The sequence below is a fragment of the Echinops telfairi genome, unplaced genomic scaffold (assembly GCF_000313985.2).
Source record: "Echinops telfairi isolate 266 unplaced genomic scaffold, ASM31398v2 ScPeMD7_40;HRSCAF=151, whole genome shotgun sequence".
Classification (NCBI taxonomy): domain Eukaryota; kingdom Metazoa; phylum Chordata; class Mammalia; order Afrosoricida; family Tenrecidae; genus Echinops; species Echinops telfairi.
Genome location: NW_022103938.1, coordinates 763013 through 786795, shown reverse-complemented (window position 1 = coordinate 786795; position 23783 = coordinate 763013). Strand labels below are relative to the sequence as shown.

The 23783-nt window shown below is 45.9% G+C and overlaps 1 protein-coding gene across 4 annotated transcripts in view; it reads right to left on the bottom strand.

Moving 5' to 3' along the window:
- PHC1 (polyhomeotic homolog 1) overlaps positions 1-23765 on the bottom strand; it is a 24934-nt gene extending 1169 nt beyond the window's left edge. The window contains exons 1-15 of one of the 4 annotated variants that reach the window (XM_045290513.1): positions 22325-22542; positions 20637-20794; positions 19084-19194; positions 18231-18311; positions 17552-17701; positions 16802-16957; positions 7330-7591; positions 7102-7251; positions 5682-6451; positions 4470-4614; positions 4022-4230; positions 2823-2937; positions 1588-1696; positions 1257-1407; positions 683-914 (exon numbers count right to left, since the gene is read on the bottom strand). In XM_045290513.1, the coding sequence (XP_045146448.1) occupies positions 683-914; positions 1257-1407; positions 1588-1696; positions 2823-2937; positions 4022-4230; positions 4470-4614; positions 5682-6451; positions 7102-7251; positions 7330-7591; positions 16802-16957; positions 17552-17701; positions 18231-18311; positions 19084-19194; positions 20637-20794; positions 22325-22328 (2803 nt within the window). In that variant the 5' untranslated portion in view covers positions 22329-22542. Of the gene's footprint in view, positions 1-682; positions 915-1256; positions 1408-1587; positions 1697-2822; positions 2938-4021; positions 4231-4469; positions 4615-5681; positions 6452-7101; positions 7592-16801; positions 16958-17551; positions 17702-18230; positions 18312-19083; positions 19195-20636; positions 20795-22324; positions 22543-23699 lie in introns of those variants that run through there. The other 3 variants (XM_004717424.4, XM_045290510.1, XM_045290511.1) reach the window with 3 other exon arrangements.
- Between the last annotated feature and the right edge of the window lie 18 nt (positions 23766-23783).

The following is a 23783-nucleotide window of genomic DNA, read 5'->3' as shown; positions in this document are numbered from 1 at the left end:
ATGTCAGAAGCTGCATGGTAACGTCACAGCAGAGAGGTGAAGGGGGAAATAAACATGCCTAGTCATCAACAGTTAGCCCCAAAGTGGAACTGACTTTCTCCAAAGTCAGTTGTAGAAGCCTGAAGCGGGGCAAGCAAAATGAATTTAGGCAACTGGCTATCCAAGTGGAAAAAACCCAAGGTCAAGAAAGAAAAAAATGAAGTCTAGGTCAAGTACACAGCCTGGCAAGAAGAACGCCCCGGCAATATCCACGTAAAGAGCTTTGTGAGCATTTAAGCAACCAAGAAGATCACAACAAGTAATAGCAGGACATGACTTCTGTTCTGGAGAAAGCGATCCTTTGGTAAGACTAGGTTACCACCAACCTGCCTTAAGGGAAAAGGCCAAAACAGTCCCTTGTAAAGGGTCTCCATAAAAAATAAACGTTCTCCCAAAAATGTTGGTAAGAATATCACTGAAAACTGCAGAAGTCTTGGCATGGTAGAGAATGATGTCAACCCAGAAAGAAACCAGGAAATAAAACAGTGGGCAAATAATTTGAATAAATACTAAGAGTAGAGCCTTTGTACTATCATGCAAGTCATGCTCTTCAAAATAACCTGTTCCCTGATAATGGCCCATGTGGAATGGCCTAACGAAAACATGTCACTACGCATCCGCGTGTCCTGGGTTCTGTTAGTACCTTGTAGAGAAGCAATAAACTCATACACCTCCTCAACACTCCAACGACTTGGGTTACTGGACAGGAACACGGGGTTGATGCCATGTAGTTCTGGTGTTGGCGGAGCGGTATTGGAGTTCCCCAGGTCACGTTCTCCGTGCCCCGCTCTCACGGATAAAGGCCCAGGAGACGTTGGAGAGAGTGCTTCATCGTAACTCGAATTATCTGAACCCCGACTAGAGTCCTCTTGACCCTGTCAGTGAAAGAGAAATAGTGAAGTCAGGAGTCTCACCCTCCTCAACACCCTAGGTTGGAGTTGATAGTGGGCACAGAAGAAAAACTAAACTTAGCATTGCCTTTAAGTATAAGAAACTCATCGTTTTCTTATTCTTCCCTTTCTTATCTATATTACTAATAACTGGTCTAAATGATCTCCACAAATGTACTGTAGGATTAATGGACACGTGAAAACCAGTATTCATTCGTGTCAGGATGCCTTGAAATTCATTGTAATGCCATCCACGTGAGCCTAGAGTTTGAGTCTCACTCCTTTTACTTGGGAAGGGGTGCTGCTCGGTAGGAGGGAGCAGCTCACCCGATGGCGCTTGCCCTGGATCTTAGCACGGGCGATATCGGAGGAGCTGCGCCGAGGGCCCCGCCGGCGAACTCGAGCATAGTTGGCTTCCTGAAACTCTTTCATTTTTTTCCTCTTCAGTCGGAACTGGTGGCTACAGCTCACGTTGTACCTAAAGGAAACAGTATGTACAGATGCCAAAGGTACCAAGCCTGTTCCCATCGGAGCTGATCTAGGGAGGGGGTAATGACAGCACAGGAGGCATCACGTTTCAGCCATGAGATGACACCAAGGAAACAAGTGTGACAGTGGATGTAGGGACCAGGCTGAGGCAGAGTGGAGCCTGTAGTACCTCTTGGCACATGTCATGGAACAAAACCTCTTGGAGCCTCGGAACTGCTCTGCAGGGGCGTACTTCCCACAGTACTCGCACTTCAGGAGATTTGCCTTCTTATCTAGTTCTGAAAAACAAGAGCCGGAGAGTCACCATCAGTTTCCGCTATCCCTGTGGCCTTCCTAAGGCCTGGGGCTAGACTGTAATCATCAGGGACAATGACACATACTCAATAGTTCTCACAAAGATCTCCACAACCTAACAATCCCTAGCACAAAGTTCATAATCTACAAAGGGAGATGGTGGAGATTATACATGAACGAATATTAGCTATGAGTCAATAGTTAAAGCAAGGTGGTTGGAATGTGGGAGTTCATTCATTACTCCCTTTATTTGTCCTTCAAGGTCACAAAGTTTCTGAGCCCTCCTACCTTAAAACCAGAATATTTCCGTTCTGAATCTTGCCAATTGTAGGCTAATTCACACTCGGATTCCAGACATACTCCATTTTTTAATGGGAAAGAACAAATCTACCAAAGACTAGAAACTCATCGATCCCTTTCCCACATTTCCAAAAGCAGCAAAGGAAATATAAATAGTCTAACTATAGGTTATGGAACCTATAGAATAAGGAAAACTGCATAGTAAGGATACAAATGTGTTAGTTTAATCATTTTCTGAAAAAGAAAACCTTATAGTAAAGAAAAGTTATCTTAGGTTCCTATAATTCCTTTAACAACTTCAGTCTGAGTCTACATACTGATAGAGTGCGGTTTCTATGTCTAAATAAAAGAACCTTGGTAAACAGTGGACTGCTAAGCATAAGGTTGGTAGTCAAACCTGCCAGTTCCATGGGAGGATGATGAAGCTATCTGCTCCCATAGATTTACAGCCTCGGAATGCTCCAGAAGGGTCGCCGAGTCTGAATGAACTCAGTGGCAGTGGTTGGTAGGGAGGTGTATGAATAGGAAGCTCAGTTCTGGTGGGAGTGGTTAAAGTGTGCTGCTGCTAAGATAAAGGTTGGCAAATAGAAGCCACCAGTTACTCGAACTCCCAGTTACTCCTCCGAGGGACAAAGATGTGACAGGTACACAACCTTGGAAACCACATGTAGAAGTTGCACTCTGTCCTATAGTTGATGAACGGATAAACTTCATAGACATTTGTTTTTGATGACTAGCTAGTGTTTTATACCAAGTCCTCAAACACATCTCCATAAGCCTCCAGCCCCAGATGGGTTTCTCAGTACTCACCGGCAGATGGGCTGTCCCCTCCCAAGGGTTCACCTGATGGATTCTCATTCGGTTCTGTCAGGAGACCTGGCTGTAGTGGCTTCTCAGACTCTTTCAGCAATGGAGAACATCCCACCTGTCCCACAAAAAGTTTACAATTAGCCTACTTCTTTCCTACCTCTATGAGTTCTCTCTAAAGTTCCTCACCATCATCATGCCTTTGCCTGTATCTGAATTAATGACCTAGTCTGATTAAGACAATCACTTCAACAGGACAATTTGATTTTTCCAGACAATCCATTCAGTGGTGTCCCTAGAATGGGTGTTACAGATGTGCAGTAGGAACACACCCACACTCCCATGGACCTCCTCGCTTTATCAGACCACACAATCCTTAATAATGTTTAGTATTAATTTTAATCAGATTAATCTGTGGTACAGTTGTAAACTGTTAAATGTAATACCTTAAGATTATATGAACACTAACATTTTACGTAAAATCTTACGTTAAATTACATTATCAGCAATTGAGCAGAAGTCGTTTTTTTGTTGTTGCTTTTCTTTTTCCTTAGCTACATTTCATTATCAAAAGTTATTCGTGTGGACTCACAAATACTAATTATCACACTACAGCTTAAAACACCAGGAAATTTCAGAGTCAGCAACTATCAGCACACTGGCAGCAACAAAAGCCAGAGCTCATGAGTGTAGCACATGCACATACAGCCACGGGATTGAACACACCATCGTAATTGGCGATAAAGGCAGCTCTGGCCACAGCGCGTCAGAAGACTCAGAAGGCTGATGAACGGTTTCAGCCGTGTCGGTTGGCTGAGACAGGTAAGCGGGGCTTACAAAAACGTTTCTGTTGTAATAACTAACTAGTGATTTTTTCAGTAATTTCTGCTTCTACTAAAGCCATTGGGCAGGAGGTGCGTGCCTGGCTCCTGACCCTGGTCTCTTCCTTGCTAAGGTGCACAGAATGCCCTCGGATGTGAGGCATGGGTGCTACTCTTGGTTTCACACAACAACTTTAAAAAGTACATCTTCCTTTTCTTCTCTTTCCAACATTCTGTTTTCTCACCAACCACCACACTCCCGTCCTCCTTTGTAAGCCACTCTCTAATAAATAGCTTTGTGCCTTATGTCCTTAGTACAATTTGAAAAGCCAATCACACCAAGTTCCACTCTTTCGTCCCACTTTATGGCCCGACCCTCACCGGGAAAGGTTCTGCTCCTTCCTGGATAACGAAGCCTTCGATGATGTGGGTGAGAATCTGGGGCTTCACAATGGCCTGTGGGGGTTTGGAGTCCCCCATCTGCCTGGACACCATGGCGAGTGTAGGTGGTGCTGATGGGGCTGGCGTCGAGGTGCCGAGTTCACTGCTTGGGGTGTTAGCATTTACACCAGCCAATGGCTCAGCTTTCTCTGGAAAACAAGGAAGATGAAGGAACAGATATGGAGTGGCATGATTGATCCAGGCGGATCTACGAGAACACATCCTTTGCCATTGATGACTCACTCTGATATCTTTTGGGGAGAATGACTCATTTGTCCAGTTTCAGACCCTTTCCCACTGAAGTAGATTTAGATTTGTCTTTTGGCTCATTCAGAATTCTTAACTGTGCACTCCCAAGAACATTTTATTTTAGATGTTAGTCACTTACCTACAAGACTGTTCTCCTCCAAGGCCTTGGGGCTCTCGGCTACTGGAGATGCCTTAGCAGGAAGCATTGAAACCAATGTAGAGACATCTTCTCTCTCTTCTTCAGACTCAGCCTTGCGTTTCACAGCCAATGTCTGGGGCTTACCCTACATAGTTTATTGAAAGGGGGCAGAAAAGACACCAGGATCTACGATGCGAGATAATAAGGAAGCACACTTCTCCCATACTTTCAGAGAACATCTCCTTCTATAGTGCCCAGTCTCTCTACATCTTATGGTCATTCCCAAAAAGTATATCGCCTACATAAGGCCAAAAGAAAATGTAGTATTATTCAGTCCTGACTCAGAATTCAAGATGGTGGTTTCAGTCCAGAGCTGCTCTTCTGGTCTCGGGAAGGAGACTAGCCAGTCAGGGTGCGATGTAGCAACGATGAAACATACAACTTTCCTCTAGTTCCTAAATGCTTCCTCCCCGCCCCCACTATCATGATCTGAATTCTACCTTATAAGTCTGGCTAGACCAGAAGATGTACACTGGTACAGATAGGGACTGGAAACACAGGGCATCCAGGGCGGATGATCCCTTCAGGATCAGCGGTGAGAGTGGCGATACTAGGAGGGTGGAGGGAGGGTGGGTTGGAAAGGGGGAACCGATGACAAGAATCTACATGTGACCTCCTCCCTGGGGGAACGGACAACAGAAAAATGGGTGAAGGGAGATGTCGGGCAGGGCAAGATATGACAACAATTTATAAATTATCAAGGGTTCATGAGGGAGGGGGGAAAATGAGCTGATGCCAGGGGCTTAGGTGGAGAGCAAATGTTTTGAGAATGAGGAGGGCAATGAATGTACAAATGTGCTTTAACAATTGATGTATGTATGGATTGTGATGAGTTGTATGAGTCCCTAATAAAACAATTAAAAAAAACTGCTCTTCTATAAAAGATTCATTCGATCTAGGCCATTTTGATCTAATTTTAAGAACAGACTCAAAAGCCAAGAATAATTTCAATAGCAAAGTAAGAGTGTGAAAGAGTATGAGGTTCAGCTACGTACACTAACATGTTTATCTCCACTCACAAAGTAGAAGGTAAGTACCAGTATTAACCTCAGTCACTACCCCATTAATACCTATTAAGGTCTACCTCCACAAGTCTCTTCCAGTCCACTCTCAAGGTGACAAGTGTCTTTGAAACCACCAGACATCACTCACCGGGAGGTGCACAGACTGCATGTAGAAGGCAGCAGGAAGCTGGGCTACAACGGGTGAGGAGGTTGTTGCACCGCCCTTTACAGCATGCGCTGTCCCCTGCATGGGGGCAAGCGTCATCCCAGGGGCCAATGTAGGAGAGCACTCCTGCAGCGCACCAAGAGCCTGGGATGAAGGGGGTGAGGCGGCCAGATGGGCCTGACCAGCTGACTGCACTGCCCCTGGCATTCCCCGGGAAGTAGGCACAGCAGCTGCCAGCTGTGCCAACCCCAATGCCTGTGCCTGGGCTGTACCTGGCTGCCGGGTACCTACAACTTGCACCGGGATGTGAGGTGGTGGTTGATGGGTAGCAGACATCTTAGCAGCCCCTAATTGAGGAGGCTTGATCGGTGCTATAGGGGGTTTGGATTGGATGGGGATGGGTGGCTTGGGAGTTGGGTCGGGTGGGAGGGACAGAGGTGAAGACTGCAGCATGGGTTGAACAACCAGGGTCTGGGCTTGCTGCTGGGCCTGGGGAGGTGGGACCTGCTGAGTGGGTGGGCCCTGTGGTGGCTGAGGGGCAGTGAGGGTGGTAGCTTGCTGCTGCTGCTGCTGCTGTTGCTGCTGGGCCAGCTGGAGGTGCGTGGCTGTGTGGAGAAGCTGGGACTGCCGGTGCTGGAACTGCTGCTGGTGGTGGATGGCGATCTGCTGCTGGATCACCACCTGCTTCTGCTGCAGGTGGATCTGCTGCTGTTGCTGAATCAGCGAATGGGGCTGGATCTGGGTGTAGGTGGCTATAGGCACAGGCCCCCAACAGAGAACAGAAAATAACATCATTAAAAAAATGTAAAATAAATCATCTTTCCTGATTCTGATTATAACTAGTTTCAGACTCATAGTGAACAGAAATCTCGCCTGGGGAGGGGAGGGAGCAGGACTTAGATCCCCTCATACTTAATCCTCCCTCTGAAGCTGACCAGCCCACCTCTTCTAGCCTTCAAGGCCTCAAAACAAAGGCGGTCCTTGGCTCAACCATTTCAAAAGCCTTGCACTTCAACCTTTATTTTCCTGATAAACGTGAATCTCCTATCTTAGTTACTCTGTCCTCAGCAGAGGATTAGCACGCCATGCAGACCAGGAATGTTTCAAGGCTGTATCCCCAGCACCTTCTCAAGAGCAACGGAAGGCGATTCCAACCATCAGAATGCGGAGGATGAATGGGTAGCGGGAATCAGGAGAGGGCAAGGCAACTTGCAAAGTGCCTGCTACCTGGTACAAGCAACAAAAATCGATCTGTCTGTCCTCTGCTTTGGCTAGACTTCTGGATTTTTCTCTACTACTCCAGGGCCGAGAGAGGCCAGGAAGAAGGGAGGGGAAAAAATGTGCTCTGAAGATTTCAAACAAATTCTAAGAGAATAAGGACCTCACGAGAGGGACAACTCACCTGAGCTAATGAGAGTCTGGCTGGGAGCAGGTGTTGCTGTCCGTGTCAGGTTCATGCCCACGTTCTGACCACTCCCTTCTGTTTCTGCCTTCTTGGCTGCTGCACTTTCTGCCTCTGTCTGGCTGCCCTGGCTCACAGTCACGGTTTGGGCTGTAGGCAAGGGCTGTACCACGCCTGTGCCTTTTCTGGGACAGTTTCCACCACCCATTCCTGAAGAAGGCAACTGACCCAAGCCCCCAGGGGCCTGGCTACCTCCACCTGGACCCATGGATCCTGGGATGCTATTCCCACTGCCTCCACCAGCTTGGCTGAGGTTGAGGGACTGGCCAGTGGTTCCAGAGGAAGCCTGAGCCACAGCAAGGGCCTGGCTAGATGCCTGGGAAAGGTTAGAGGTAGGAGAGGCTCCAGGAGGAATGGCCTTCTGAGCTGAGCCTTGCATTTGGGTTCCTTGGGCTGAGGCCTGTTGGTTCCTCACTGCCAAGTTCTGCACCTAGAAATTAAAAAACAGACAGTTTTTAAATTTATTTTTTTAAAAACACAGAGTTTGGAAAAAGGGACAGAAAACATTAAACGCAAAGACTTCTGTGTAGCAAAGACAGCTATTCAGTCATATTCCACAGCCCACCTCAACTCATGCTACTACCTTTGTATGATACACATTAAAGGCCTACCGGTCTCCCAGGGAGGGACTTTGGATTTTTTTTTTTCAGTTTCCTTCATTCACTATCAAATATTTCACTAAACTTGGTCATATGTTTCTTCAAAATGCCCCATGGAGGCACAATCATGGAAGCCCCTTGGACGTGACCAAGCACCTCACAGATCAAAGTTCCTAGGCTCAAAGGTGAAGGGCCAGGGGCGCTGTGAACTGCTACGTGAAATGGCACAATATAGTTCATGAACACAATGAAATGATGGCGCTGCAGCCTACTTTGGTGAGTACGCCTGGAGTCTTAAAAGCTTGGGCAGCATCTAAGATACAACTGTTGGTCTCTTCCTGCCTAGAGCGAAGGAGAGTGAAGAAAACCAAAACTTGGGAGAACTAAGGGACTACATGAACCAGAGCCTGTGTGACCACGGCCAGAACGAGACAGTGCAGTGCCCTGCTGCCACACTGGGCCTCTCTGGCTGGGTCACAACCAAGTCCAGAACGGGGCAGGAGAAAGCGAAGAACAAAAAATCAAATTCTTAAAAAAAGACCAGACTTAATAGTCTGACAGAGACTGGAAGAAGCCCACAGACTCTGGTCCTAAGACGAACTCTTCCAGCCTGGAACTGAAGTCCTTCCTGGTGATAATAGCTAAGCAAACACTAAAATGAATACTTCGGAACACGTTTCCTTAGAACAATCAGTCACACGGGATCAGTAGGACAACATTTGCCCCAAAGCAAGTTCAGAGGAAAGAAAATAGGGGGAAACGCCGGGAGGAAGCAAAAGATTGTTGCCCGGGCATGGGCACTGCGATCAAGGTCATGGTGTACTTTACATCCCAACACTGGGCTGGGAAACCAATTAGCTCAGTCAGTTTTTACCTAAAGCACAATCCCTGCACCACCATCCCCAATTGGCCCCTTAGATGTTTTACCCTTTCCTCTCCATTCATTCCACATCCACCAAAACCCTAGCGAATGCCTCCCATGCTCCAAGTACTATGCTGGCTGGATACCAGGAATGCAGGAATGAACTAACACAGTCCTGCCTCTTATAAGTACATTGTAGTATAGGAAAAAGACACCCCCCTCCAATCACTAATTACATGGTGATAACTATGAACTAATATGAAGAAAGTGCTACGGAAGTACAGAGGGAAAAGAGATCAAAGTAGGGAGATCAGCGTAAGTTCCCCGGAAGAGGTGGGTTTGAGCTGAGCACAGCTGACGTCAGTGAAGGCGGGGCTCTGTGGACACAGCTGAGAGCACATCAGGCCATGGAGCCAGGAGAAAGCACAACGCTCTCTGGGGCTGTCAACAGCTCAGTATTTGGGGGGTAAGTTTCTGGGAGTGGCAAGAAACACAGATAGGAAGCTGGGCTGAGGATAGGGAGCTATACAGGTGCCGGATCACAAACGACCTACTGTATTAAAATAAGGAGAGACTGAACTTTAATTTGGAAAAAAATTCGGATTCATTGCTGTATTCTCAGCATCTGGCACAGTGCCTGGTACACAGTTAAAATATCCCCTTCCATCTTGCAGATGTAAGTGTAAGTCAGTACCATCACTTAGGGAAAACATGACATCGCCTAAAGGTGTTGGCTACTCATACACCTTATAAGCCAGGAATCAAGAAAAATGTTTGCCCATGTTCAACTGAAGGCATGTGTAACCATTCATGATAGCACTATGACGGTAACAAAAGCCTAGAAATAATCCAAATACTCGTGAACAGAAAAAAAGATGACTGAACTGCAATATATACACACGATGGAATCTTTTAAATCAATATGCATAAACTGTAACAAGCATCAAGGCAGATGACTCTTGACACCTTGCAGAAAGCGGCCCCAACATTTAAACACAGAAATAAAATATATCGTCTGGAGTGTGCTTCAAAACAATGCCCTGGCAGAGAAGGGCATGGGCGGACTGGCCGTGTGTTGAAGCTGGGGAGAGGTACATAAAGATCACTGTATCTTTCTGTTTGTAGATCTCTGACATTGTCCAAAATTAGAATACTTCTTCCAAACTATGTTCAAGTGCAATCAAACTGTACTAAAGAAAGGGAATCAGAACGAGCTTTACAATTGGTAGGAACAGGCAGGAGACAGCATTGGGAACTGCTCACTATGTGTGCTTTTTAATATTGAATGAATGAATAAAAATGGGCCATAAATGGACTAATTATTGCACTGTATCATGAACCAAGGCTTATGATAGCTGATACATTAAAAATACTAGCATTACGAGCCAGTCAGGGGGCGATGTAGCAACAATGAAAAATACAACTTTTCTCTAGTTCCTAAATGTTTCCTCCCCGCTCCCACTATCATGATATGAATTCTACCTTGCAAGTCTGGCTAGACCAGAGGATGTACACTGGTACAGATAGGAACTGGAAATACAGGGAATCCAGGACGGATGAGCCCTACAGGACCAGTGGTGTGAGTGGTGATACTGGGAGGGTAGAGGGAGAGTGGGTTGGAAAGAGGGAACCGATTACAAGGAACTATATGTGACCTCCTCCCTGGGGGACCGACAACAGAAAAGTGGGTGAAGGGAGATGTTGGACAGGGCAAGATATGACAAAATAATAATTTATAAATTATCAAGGGCTCATGAGGGAGGGGGCAGCAGGGAGGGAGGGGGAAAATGAGGACCTAATGCTGGGGGCTTAAGTGGAGAGGTTTTGAGAAGGATGAGGGCAATGAATGTACAAATGCGCTTTGCATGGTCGATGTATGTATGGATTGTAATAAGAGTTGTATGAGCCCCTAATGGAATGATTAAAATAAAGAAAGAAAGAAGAAAAAAAATACTAGCATTCACATTTATTTTAAAAACAAAAACTGAGGGCTGTGGGGGAATAGGGCACTAACCCACCCACGGGGATGGTATTGTTTATGTCTCCACAGGAAAGGGAGAGAGGGACATCCAGGTGTGCCCTATGAGGGCAACGTATCGGCATGGAGCAGTGAACACAGAGGATTGTGGGGCCAACCCTAATCCGAGCGATGGTGACCCCGTGCCTAGAAGAATGCACTACAGAGGACAGCACTGAAGATATAGCTCAGGGAGAGTGGCAGGCCTGCCCAGACCACACCAGCGCAAACTAAGTGAAAAAGAGAGAAAGGGGCACAGCCTGTCCAGCAAGCCTCAAGGACAACATTCCTGCTCGGAGAAGCCAATGCATAATGTACAGAGAACCTTGGGCCGGCCCCCCCACAACTCTCTCTCTCTCTCTCTCTCTCTCACTCACACACACACACACACACACACACACACACACACACACACACACAGGGGCGAAACATGAAGGGAGCGCAACAGAGCAGCCAGGGAGCAAAGCAACGAAGTCCATGTACAAACGTGCTTGATACAATGGATTGTCAGAAGAGCTCTATGAACACCAATAAACTGATTAAGAAAAACTTGATTAGATGAAGCCAATTAATTAGCCGTAACTCCTTATCTGATGTATTATAAACTCTAGCACTTATGCATAAGATTGTAATCCATTTTGAGAAAGTTCTGTTATGCTAGTGACAGGATTAAGGTGAGATGTATTATTCTGCATCTGTCTTACTAATGGGCTTGAACCAAGTCACCACTGTTTCACTGGGAGCATACCTTCACCAATGCCATTCTTCAGTGTGTACAAAGCCATCTCTAGGCGCAGAGAACGAAATCCCAGGACCCTCAAGAAAAAGAGCCACGAGTGGAACAAGTTCCAGATGCCTCCCTGCTTGACACAGTAGAAGCTATGCCACACAGAGACTAGAGGCCAAGGCAAGGAGACCAGGATACAGGGCAGAGGAACGGCAGAGACCAGGGACCTGTGAGGCAGAGCAGACAGAGGGCTTCTTGGTCCACCGAGGCAGAGGCCAAGGGACCACATTGCTGAGCCTGAGGACCTGAGATGCCTAATGATAGGGGTGGCGTTGGGCAAGACTATCTTTAATGTTTCCTAATCCTGGTTTATGGTAACCTAGTAACTTCCCTAATACACTCCCATGATTCTGAGGATTGACTGTGAGTTGGGGTCTCCTTCTCCCTCCTGTGGAGGGCCAAAGGAGGTTACAGGTGGACCGACTGCATCGTTTTCATCTTGCTATGACAGTGATGTGGAAGAGAAGTAGAAAGATAGAAATGAACTCAGGAAACCAGTCCAGGGATCTGGGCGCCATGTCAATTCTGAAAATAGCAACCCTAGGTGTGCCCAAGTAGGACTGTGCTGTTCTTTTCAGTGGTGGCTCTTCTAAGGGGCCTCTGTGTAACCCAGAACCTCTATCCGTGAGTGAGCAGCTATGCCCAGCTTGCACCACCAGGGACTGCAAAGTTAAGGAGACTTGCTAGAAAACTAGCGCAGTCATCCAGAGGAAAAATAAGAAGCTGAATTCAAGCAGCAGCAGTAATGAGAAGGTAATTGTTTTTGTGAGACAGTTATGAATATCATCAGGTTTGGGTGCACACAAATATTATTTGGCAATTATAGCATGTATCTAATCACCTTGCTTTCCATAAAGGCAATTTCAAACTTTCTGCTCTCCTTACGCCTCTCCCTCTCGACTTTCTTTACACAGAGAAAAGCCGTTGCATGAGCATGACTTCATCATTCCACTACTAAGATAGATACATTTAGCTGTGTAAGCCAAGACACCTTCCTGTTCTAGACCCTAGCTCCAACTCTCAAGAAGCTTAGAATACCCATGTTATGCTCTTTTCGACCTCTCTTCTATTGGCTCCAATGGCTTCACCCTCCTTCCTCAATGCTAAACCCCCAGTAGTTGATCTTACTCTCCATTCATTTAATTCACAGAACCCTCTGCACTCGTACTACTCCAGCTCCACACTGCACTCACGGTTTTCCCTCCATGGTAAGAACCATGCATACATACATCTCTAGGACGACTGACTCCATATATCCTCACTGGCACTTCCTAAGTGCAAAGGGGCAAAATTAAACTTTACTCTCAATCTACATTTTCTGGTGTTTTTTTTTCACAAATCAGACCTGCACATGGTTCAATTCACCTTCTTTTTTTTAAATCATTTTATTAGGGGCCCATACGACTCTTATCACAATCCATACACACATCAGTTGTATAAAGCACATTGGTACATTCATTGCCCTTGTAATTCTCAAAGCATTTGCTCTCCACTTAAGCCTCTAGTATCAGGTCCTCGTTTTTCCCCTCCCTCCCCACTTTCCCTCCCTCATGAGCCCTTGATAATTTATAAATTATAATTTTGTCTTATCTTGCCCTATCCGACTCTCCCTTCACCCTCAATTCACCTTCTACAATGATTTGTCTTTCTACATTTTCTCAACCTATCCATTTTTCTTCACCTTCTACCTGCCTAATTCACAACACCAACTGTGCCCTAAAGGGTTACAACCTTCTTGTTTTCCCAGGATTAGTTCACACCCTTGCCATTTACTCTTCACAGAGACGCCAACATGGTCACTAGAAACACCAGCTCTAAGGGTCTACACGCCGAGGGGTTCCTCCTCACTTGCAGCACCATCTCCAGGCCCACTAGCCAAACTCGGCGACACAGGCCTTTGTCAATCCCTCAAACATGCCATGCTCCTTCTCCGGTTGGAGTCTTTACTGGCCTGTCGGCAACCACTTTGGAGCCCACGGGTGATCCTCACCTTACTAACTTCTACAGGTCTAAATTTAAATGTCACCTCCTTAAGGAGGTCTTTCTTGATTTGTCCCCTTCCTGAGTCTAGATTAGGATCCTTTCTGTGTTTTCAGAGCACTGTCTTTTCAAAGAAGCAATTATGTCACCATTCAATTGGCAACTGCTCAACACCTGGTATCTTGATGGCTCATAACCTCCAGCAGTGTAGTGATGATCATGGTCCTCTTGGGCATTCAGGGTGAAAAAATGTCTGACACATAACAGGTGACATTCTGTCCAAGACTGGAACACTGTTCCAAGCACTTACTCTCAACTCACTTAGTCCTCATAACAAATTCCGAGGTAGGTGCATTGTAGTACCTATTTTGTAGACACAGAAACTGAATGATGTTTGCTAATTGTCCAAGGTTACACAGCAAACTCCAGAGCTGGAATCCGAACATCGGGCTCACATTTTTAACCACTACTGACTCTCCCTCCACATACTGACACTTAAATATCTGAAGAATGGCTGGATGTGTAAATGTGTACACTGGAAGCAAGATATGGAAGAGATCCCAACCTTGTCCTCTGATTCCATGCTCTTACCATAATCTAAAGGTCTTACCTTCTAACTTTAAGCAAATGAGTCTCTGAAACAAGCTCCCTAATTTCTACCAATTTCTTCACGAGAATATGTTCCTAGATGATTCTTCTAAAGTACCTACCAATCTGCTATTCAATATCCAGCAATAGCCCATGCTACCTACGATGTTAACTATACTTCATTTCGTTAGCTTTCAGGGTCTTCCTTAACAATGACCTACCATCAGGTCTGTTGTTTTCATGTTGTCTTAAATCCCCTCTACATAACCTCATGTTTACAAATACGAACTAAGCCATCATACTTGTGGAGTTATGATCTCACTCCAAATCATTAGGCATCCGTCTGCTGAAATGTCCTGCAAAACCATTACAAAGTAATCAACACAGCCCACTCTTCTTTAAACCCATACATGCATTTAACAACCTCGTCTAGCACTCTTCCTCTAAGCTATTTGGAAAATAAGACTCATATTTCTTTTTAATCCTCTAAATTTTCTAGCTCTTATCTGAGTACTTCATGAAAGAATCCAAGAAAATCAAAGACTCAAGTAAACAACTAGTCCAAAAGACTAGCAGACCATGTGAACCAGAGCCTCCACAGTCCTCTGGGCCCAGAGGAACTAGATGGTGCGTGACAACCACTACTGACTGCTCTGGTTAAGATCAAATGCAAGCTCATGGACAAAGTAGGTACAAAACATAAAACAAAATTCAAAAATCATTAAAAATTAAAAACAAAACTTTATCTATTGGTCTGCCCGTGAATGGTGGAACTCTTAAAATCTAGCCCTTAGATAATGATCAAACCTGAAACTGAACCCAATCCTGTAGCAGAGCAGCCCAGAAAGTGAACCCGTGTAGAACATGCTTCAAAGAACAATCGACCGTGGGATCGGGTACCAGACATCAAAGACACAGAAAAATCTTATCATTGTGAATGAGGGGGGTGCGGAGTGGGGACCCAGAGCCATCTGTAGAGAACTGGACATTCCCTTCAAGAAGGGTCACAAGGAAGAGAAGAGCCAGTCAGGGTGCAGTATAGCACCTATGAAACATACAACTTTCCTCTAGTTCTTTCATGCTTCCTCCCCCCACTATCATGACCCCAATTCTACCTTACAAATCCAGCTAGACCAGAGCATGTACACAGGTATAGCTAAGAGCTGGAAACACAAGGAATCCAGGGAAGACAAACCCCTCAGGACCAATGAGAGTAGTGATACCAGGAGGGGAGGGAGGGTAGGCGGGACCTGATCACACGGATTTACATATTAACTCCCTCCCAGGGGGACACAACAGAAAAGTAGGTGATGGAAGACATTAGTCAGTATATGACATGAAATAATAATTTATAAATTATCAAGGGTTCATGAGGAAGGGAAGATGGGGGAGGGAAGGAACAAATGTGGAGTTGATACCAAGGGCTCAAGTAGAAAATGTTTTGAAAATGAGACGGCAACAAATGTACAAATGTGCTTGACACAATGGATGAGTGGATTGTGATGATTGTACAAGCCCCCAATAATTTTTTTAAAAAAAGAATTGACCATTTGCTCAAAAACAAAATTTGGGAGGCACAAGGTGGACAAATGGAAAGGGGAACCCAGGAAGAAATACAAAGAATGCCACAAGACTGAGGGGATGGATGGCAACAAATGTCATGAAACAAAATTTGTACTGATTGTTGAATGGGAAATTAAATTTGCTTTCTAAACTTTCACCTAAAACAGGGTAAGATGTTTAAAAAAAAGAGTTCAAGAGTTATTTGCTAACTACTAAATTAAAGTGACGAAAATAAGTTCCTGGTTTGTATCCCATCCATAAGAAACTAAAGATTCAGCCCAAATGTATACATACACAACCTACATATCTTGGGAGCAAGGCATGGAAAGTAACAGTAAGGAAGAACTGGACTGAGCACAGAGATGAACAGGAGAGCGCTGGACCGAGGAGATGTGCAGGAACTCCACATAAGAGGCCCAGCCATTCGGCATAGACTTGTCAGCTCCGGAGAGCTGTTGTTCAGTCCAATCTGCTTCCTGGAGTCAGGAATAGGAGGAAATGGAAAGAGTATCTAATTGCTTCTATGAACAAAGGCCTCTTTTGTCATGTGACCAGAAGTTGATGGTGCCCAGCTACAATTACAAAACACCTCCATCGTACATTTTATGGCAGAATCCTGACCAAAAGGGGAAAAGTTCAGAACTGAATTCCAAATTCCCATGGAATACTAATTCGCTAGAACCACTGAGGCTAGATGGATCCCCAACTGTTGCGCTGAGATCATCTTTAAACCATAAACTGAAAATAGGCCCTAATGTCTTCAAACCAAACAAGAGCTCCGTTGAAAGAATGTTTTCCATGGACATTGTGGCTTTTGTTGTTTTTTAACTACATGACATCAAATTGACAACACCGACTGAAAGGTGAGCTAGAAGTACAGCACCGTGAGCTCGTGTTAATGAGGAGAACTCCCTTAGAAAAGGAGGGCAAGAACGGTTTCTATAAAACGTGAAGACTGTAACCAGTCACTGAATTGTACATGGAGAAATGGTTGAATTGATGTTTTGCAGTGTGCTTTCAAAAGCAATCACATACATACAAATTATGTGTGCGTGACATAATGTGTGATATAATAACGTTTTTTTTTAAAAAAGCATCCATTCCCAACTCAAAAGTTGTAAGGAATTCAAATTCTACAGCATTAAGGCAAGGAAGGCCAAAAAGAAGCCTGAAATGGAACAGAGGGCGAGTGTCGGCTCATGGGCACTGCCGTCATCTTCGGCAGGAAAGTGGTTCCCACTGACCTGATCTGCATCTGCATGCACTCCAGGAGACTGGGCAGATGGCACCTCCTGCTGAACTGCAGCCACAGCCCCGTTGGGCATCAGGATGAGTTGGGAGGCTAGAGGCACATTCCGGCCCAGGGTCCGGTTTACCTGCAACAGGTTTCCCAGCTGTGGCTGGCAAGGAGAGCAGGAAGAGCAGAGGAAAAGAGGGCACAAGGGAAAGGAAGATAGAAGAAATGAAAGGGAAGGACCACAAGACAAAATAAACAGAAGATATTAAACAGCTAAGCCCTGTCCCTCTCCACACCAACCCAGGAGCCTCTCAATCTCCACATGCACTGGCTCATCTGGATGAAAACCTAGAATGTACAGAGGACTGTAGACGGATAGCAAAGCATCAAACAAAACAGCAAAGGAGTCAAGGAGGGTTTCAGAACAAGTGCTGACACATAGTAAGTAGATGAGCTAAGCTCTAACATGTAGGATTTCTGTATTTGAGCCATAGAATTAAAGGTGGGTCTGCATTTGACCTAATCTAGTCCAATAGTAAAGCAAGCACCTTATAGCTTAGGATCTCGATGTCATTCCTCTACAGGCTACGGTAAAAACTGCGCATCACTTCTATGGGTACTTGGGGTCTGGAAAATGTGTCCGTTTGTCTCAAAAACACTTGGGTAACCAAGGCCAAATAAAATGGCTTTCATTCAAGTCCTTGTCAACGTCAAAACGGTGTCCCCCAAGACATGAATGGCTGTTTCTGTGGCTTACCCGTAGATACATCTGGGCCTGGGACTGGTTGAGGGGTGGGGAGGTGGTGTTCCCCAGGAGCACAGATTGGGTCAAGGTGGTGGCACTAGGAGAGCTCACACTCTGGGATCGGCTGATGAGCTGGGCGGCCGACGTGGTGGCCAGATTAATCTGTGCGGTACAGAAAGGACCCATGACCCAGGATGTAGGAGAGAGAAAGGAAACCAGACTTGCTCCCTGACTGACAAATTCACAGTGGCACACCATGACGAGTCACGCACAGACTATCTTACTTTCATGGAGTCACGGGCAAATGATTAGTAACTTCCTATCCTTATCTGTCACCTTGGCTAATTTGAGAAATTACCCAAGTGAAAAAGCAGCCCGCAGCCACCCATACACAGCTGAGAAGGTAAAGGATTGAAATGGAAGAAACTTTCTTGTTTTTCAATATAGGGTCAAGAGATTAACCTCTTACCTTTTGCTAATCTCTCCTCTATCATGAAGATTTCCTTCCTCTGTGCTAAAACCCTTATTAAGACTCAAGTTGGCTACATTCCCTGCTACTTCTGTGCTCACATAAGAGCAGTAAAGATTCACAGATGGCACGAGAAACACTCAGATCACTGTGTGAAGCAGTTCAACCCAGCGACCAAGATGCAGGGGGAGAAGGCCCTGGGAGGGGACCGGCAGTACTCACTGAGGCCTGGGTGGTGGTAGACTGCTGCTGTGTGGTGCTGGTGCTGGGGGAGCTGGCCTGCCGACTAGCAGCAATGGTGGCCTATTTCAGTCGGGAGAGAAAATGAGAAAGAGCAGAGACAATAAAGGGAAAGATTTTCTGGCTCTTTCTGTAATAAATCACAGCCAAAAAACCCAAAGTTCAGGTAAAATCACAGTGTCTACTCTGCATTATACAGAAGCCTCGTCACTGTCCTCGGGCCCTCATGTCACCCTCCTGGGACAGCATGTCCTCCTGCTTCCACTGGCTTTAGAGGTGAGAACCTTGGGTTGGTCACTTTGTGAGCCACTGGGAAGTCCAGCCCAGGTCTAGTTCAAGAAATAGACCGCAAGCCACTCATGTAATTTACTAAGAGGTCATTTTCAAAAGTAAAAGAAACAAGTGACATTAACTTAAAAAATTTACGAAACCCAATATATCTAAAACAGTTGTCAGTTCAACATGCAAACACTAAAAAAAATTACTAATGAGTTATCTTGGGGTTTCCCCCCTCCCATTTCAGCTTTGAGATCTAAAATCTTAAAACACGTTTCAATTGGCACAAGCTACATCTCTAGCACTTGATCGATGTCTAGGGCTAGAGGGTCCCATACTGAGCAGTGGCGTAGGGCATATCATTTTATCTCTAAAAGGTGATTTTCCTCTGTTCTTACTGCAATCCCAGAAGCTAAGGTCCACTCACCCTGTCGAAGGGTGGTAGCTAGAGAGACACACGCCAGTCTGGCAAGTGGAAGATGGACAATCCCAAGTCTCCCCAATCTACCTGATGCGCCTGTCCCCTCCCTCTCAGGCCAGCTAGCTGCTGACCTCTCACCTGCTGGACGGCGGCCAGACTATGCAGCTGAGCATTGCTGAGCTGCTGCTGGAGCATGAACTGGTGGAAATACTGAGCCGCGTTGGGCTGCCGCTGCAGTGCCTGCAGAGCCTAGGAGAAAGAGAACACGATCATTTAGAATGGGTTACTGCAAACTATGTGAGCACCGTGGTCTCCTGTGAACGGCAGCCCGGGAAAGGAAAGCTACAAAGGGAAATGGGAGAGGGGGCTGTATCATCAATACCCAATTTGTCCATTTTCATACAAGAGCTCAAGAAGTTCGTGGACAAGTTCATTATCGTTGATTGCACTTTTACAGGGAATTTTTCAAGTCCGGCCTCCCCCTAACCTCATCCCTTATATTAAAAATCACTTCACTGACAGAGTGCTCTGAACAGAGAATGCATTCAGTTCCGCCATGGCCTCCTCTGGTCTAAAGAAAAGAGTAAAGCAGTACCACTTACATGACCCCTTACTGCCCAGACCCAGGCCTGGAAATGTAGGCTAAAGCAAGGAAAAACTGATCCTAGACAGGCTGAAAGCACAGAGGATGCCGACAAATGTTCAGAGAAGAAAAAGAGGCCATATGCTACTACAATAAAAGTAATTAAGAGTCCTACAGGGGTCAGAAATAATGAAAAAATACAGCAAATCATAGCTATGAAATATTTTAACAAGTAAAATTCTCAGTTCATTTAGACTATCAGGTCAACTGATATTCATAAAACTAAACCGGACTCCTTCCCTGGGGGACGGACAACAGAAATGTGGGTGAAGGGAGACACCAGCCAGTGTAAGACATGAAAAAATAACAATTTATAAATTATCAAGGGCTTGGGAGGGAGCGAGGGAGGGAGGGGAAAAAAAGAGCTGATAACAAGAGCTCAAGCAGAAAGAAAATGTTTTGAAAATGATGATGGCAACAAATGCACGAATGTGCTTGACACAATGGATGGATGGATGGATGGATGGATGGATGGATGGATGGATGGATGGATGGATAGATGGATGATGATAAGAGCTATATAAGCCCCCAACAAAATGATTTAAAAAAAAAACTATACTGGAGTCCGGTTTAGTGTTAGCTGAATTCACTATATTCCTACTTTCATACTTAGAACTGTTCTTATGATGGACCTGACTACTCTACTTATGAAGATATTTTATTAAATGCAAAGCCAAACAATAAAAAGACCTGGAATTCAGAGTTTGTTTAAAAATACGGAAAGAGGGGCAGGATAGCTCCAATACTCAGGGTATTTGTAAGAAAAGGCCAAAGATCAAAAGCCTACAAAATTCACGAAGAGAACCCATTTCAATTTAGTTAAGTGAACTGAAGGGCCTAAAAAACTCACTTGCAAGACTGAACTTCAGTCTGTCTGCCAAACCTTTATAAACTCGAGTCAAAAGGGACCTTAATAAACCACCTAATCCAATGCCCTACCCACCTCATTTGGCTGGAAAGGAACTACGGCCAATTAACTTTCAACCTCCTAGCTGAGCCCCAAGCCAACACCTCAGAGATCACAGCTCCTTTTAGAGCTCAGACTCACCTGCACTGCTTGCCGCTCGTACAGTGACATTTGAGCTATCTGGGGCCGAGAGCTGCCCCCTGAGCTAGAACCACCATTAGTGGAGTTGGAGTTCTGCTCACTCTCAGTCTCCATGACAGAGGTCCAGGGTCCCCACGGCTGGTGCTCTGACTCAAGACCTAGGCAGAAGCAGCACAGGGTTAAAATGCACACCTTGATTCCAAACTGTCATTTCACAATTTTATTCACGATTCAATAAGGTTATCACTTAACTGAGAATCATCCTATTAAGCCTCATGATCTTTCCGATTTTGGAATTACCAAAGCTGCAAAACACTCTTACAAATAACTGTACTTTCCCCACGCCATCTTTCCAAGTTGTACAGAGTCCATAAGCAACAAGCTTTACATGGCTGGAAACACCACTACCACCCCCAACCTTGAAAGTCATTAAATAGCCAGACAGTAAGACATTAACTCACAGCACAAGGCCATAGAAGTTTGTAACAGATTAAAACCCTTTATCCCCACACTTTATCTCAATCGTTATCTTTTCAGCAGCATCTTAACAAGAGTCACCACTTACTGAGAAGCCATTAGGTGGTCCCTGTCATTGGGTAAGCTGCCTATCTGTATTGCCTCTGCCAGTGCTGTCAGATAAGTATTATCCCTAATTTACAACTGCAGAAAATGAAGTATTCTGAGGTTTAATTAATTGTCCATGGCCATACAACTAATAAATATATTCTTCAAACAAAAAATAAAGTGTGATCAAGGTAGTACCAGTCCGTAAGACTGCTTTATCATCTTCAGGTTATGAATGAAGACCTCGGGATAAAGATGTTCAATGGGTCGTGGAAGGATATAAAACTATGAGGTAGAAGCGCTAGCTTCTAACTCCTAAAGCCTTAAATAGTTGCCTGGGGTTCCAACTCAACTTACTGTCACCTTCCCCCCTTAACCCTCATTTCCCCATTTACAAAGACTCCACAGCTGATAAGACTATCAGATAAATGTTATAATTAAATGGCATACTGTAATATCACCTTTTAACAAATGGCTCACAAGGAGTAACACTAAAGGAAAATCATCAAAAACTAAGAATCAACTTTTTCAGTCTGCTTAGGCTCCGATTTTACCTTGTAGGGAGGGACTTCACTAAAAATTGCAGACACACGTGATAACACTTCTGTGAACCAGGTACAGAGAAAAAGAAATACACTTCACACAGTAACACTAAATGACAATAAATAACGCTTGCTTTTCTCACTCACTCTCCTTTGTTAAACCTTAGAGACTACGTCTTCTACTGGGCACGAGGCACTGGAGAGAAATCAGGTCAGCAAAGCACGATTTGGTTTAGGAATGTAAACATCTAACCAGAATTTCTGCTAAAGACTGTCAACAATTTTCCTTGATGAATGGATTTCTCATGGGATGGCATCTAAAACAAACGGCGCAAATAGAAATCAAACCACAGAGGCGCGGCAGTAAAGTTGAGGTCTCCTATTTCATCCCAGGATGCTCTGATCACCAACATTATCCCGCAAGAATTCTACCCATCTCTTTACGTTTCTTTGGGGACTAACAAATGTCACTGCAAACATGGAGATAATCCCAGATGAACACAGGAGATAGCATATCGGCTTCAACTCTATCTCCTCCCCACATCTTTTGCCAAAATATCAAAGCACTAAACAGATACAGACCCATGAGTCCTCATTATCAGCATGTGGGAAAAAAAATAAAAGTGGGTAAGGATTAGAGGCAGCATGGCATAGTTGTAAAGATCACTGGACTTAGTCCACTGCACTGAGACTAAGACTGCTTTACTTCTGTCTCTTTACTAGCTATAGAGCGACAATAATTCCTACATTTACGCGTGAAACGCCCATAAACTCTTTATAGCCCCAAGCCGTTTAGATTTAAATTCCGGCGGCGCCCCCCCTCCCGCCCCCCTCAGACTGGGACACGGGAGTAAATTAGTAAAGGACCAGCTTAAAATCTCTCAATCATCAGCATGAACTGACATCAGAAGCAGGCTGCCTGGATCCTGCTGCCGGGATTAGGTGGCCTGGAGTGGGCTCAGACTCATAGTGACCATACGGACACCCAAAGAATCACGGTTGAGTCCCGAACCGTCCTCCTCAGCGTCAGCACCTAAAAGCTATTACTTGGTGACCCATGTTTTGGGACCGTTAAGATTAAAAACAGAAAACTAAGACAACGAAAAGTTCGGGTGACACGGTGAATTTGAATTTTCGGAATGACACTAGCAGAGAGAGAAAGAGGTTGACCCATCCCCATCCCCAGGGTGGCGAAGCCACGGTCCCCTCTGGTGGATAGATGGGATGGCCTGGGCGCAGAGACCCAGTGAAGGCAGCTAGAACGGGTGTTAAAGGGGGGTCTGCTAAGTGGGTCCACGGAGTCACGAGTGGGAGGAAAGCCATTTTCCCGAGCTTTCATACAACTCTTGTCTTTGTAAAAAGGGCTGAGGACTTGGGGGTGGGGTCGCAGGGAAGACTGTGCCAAAGAAATGCAAGGATTCTGGAACATGGGGTTCCTAAACGCGTAGGAGTCCCTTGCCCAACACAGAAAACCTGAACGCAAAGGAGGTTCCAAAGCGATCGCACACCCCGGGGAGGCGGCAGGTAAGAGAGCGCGCTGTGCCGGGGGGAGCCGGCCCGAGTGAGCGCAGCGAGGTGCGTGTAGGCAGCAGGGAGACGGGCAGCAGGGCGGCAGAAGTGCGGGCACGGGAGGCTGGGAGCCCAGCGGGGAGAGCACTGGCCAGCACGCTCGGAAGGGAGAGAGAAATGAATGAGGAAACGGGCAGTCGGAGGCCACCACGCTGACGGACGGACGGACAGACAGCCTTACGCACGGCGAGGCGCCCGGCGAGAGGGTGAGGACGGGCAGCGGCGGAGGACGGACCGCTGGCAGCGCCCGGCGCCAGAGGTAGGCAGGGAAAGGACCCGGGGGAGGTACCTGGGGCGTCACACCAACGGAGGTGGCTCCGGAGACATCCCCGCGCAGCCAAGCCCCCCGAGGTCCTGCCTCGCGCCCGGCCCGCGGGCGCCCGGTTACCTTCGCGCCTGGCTCGGCACCCAAGTCCTCCCGGGGGGCGTTCACTTCACGCGCTGGGGGGGGTCCCCGTCGCCGGACCGGGCG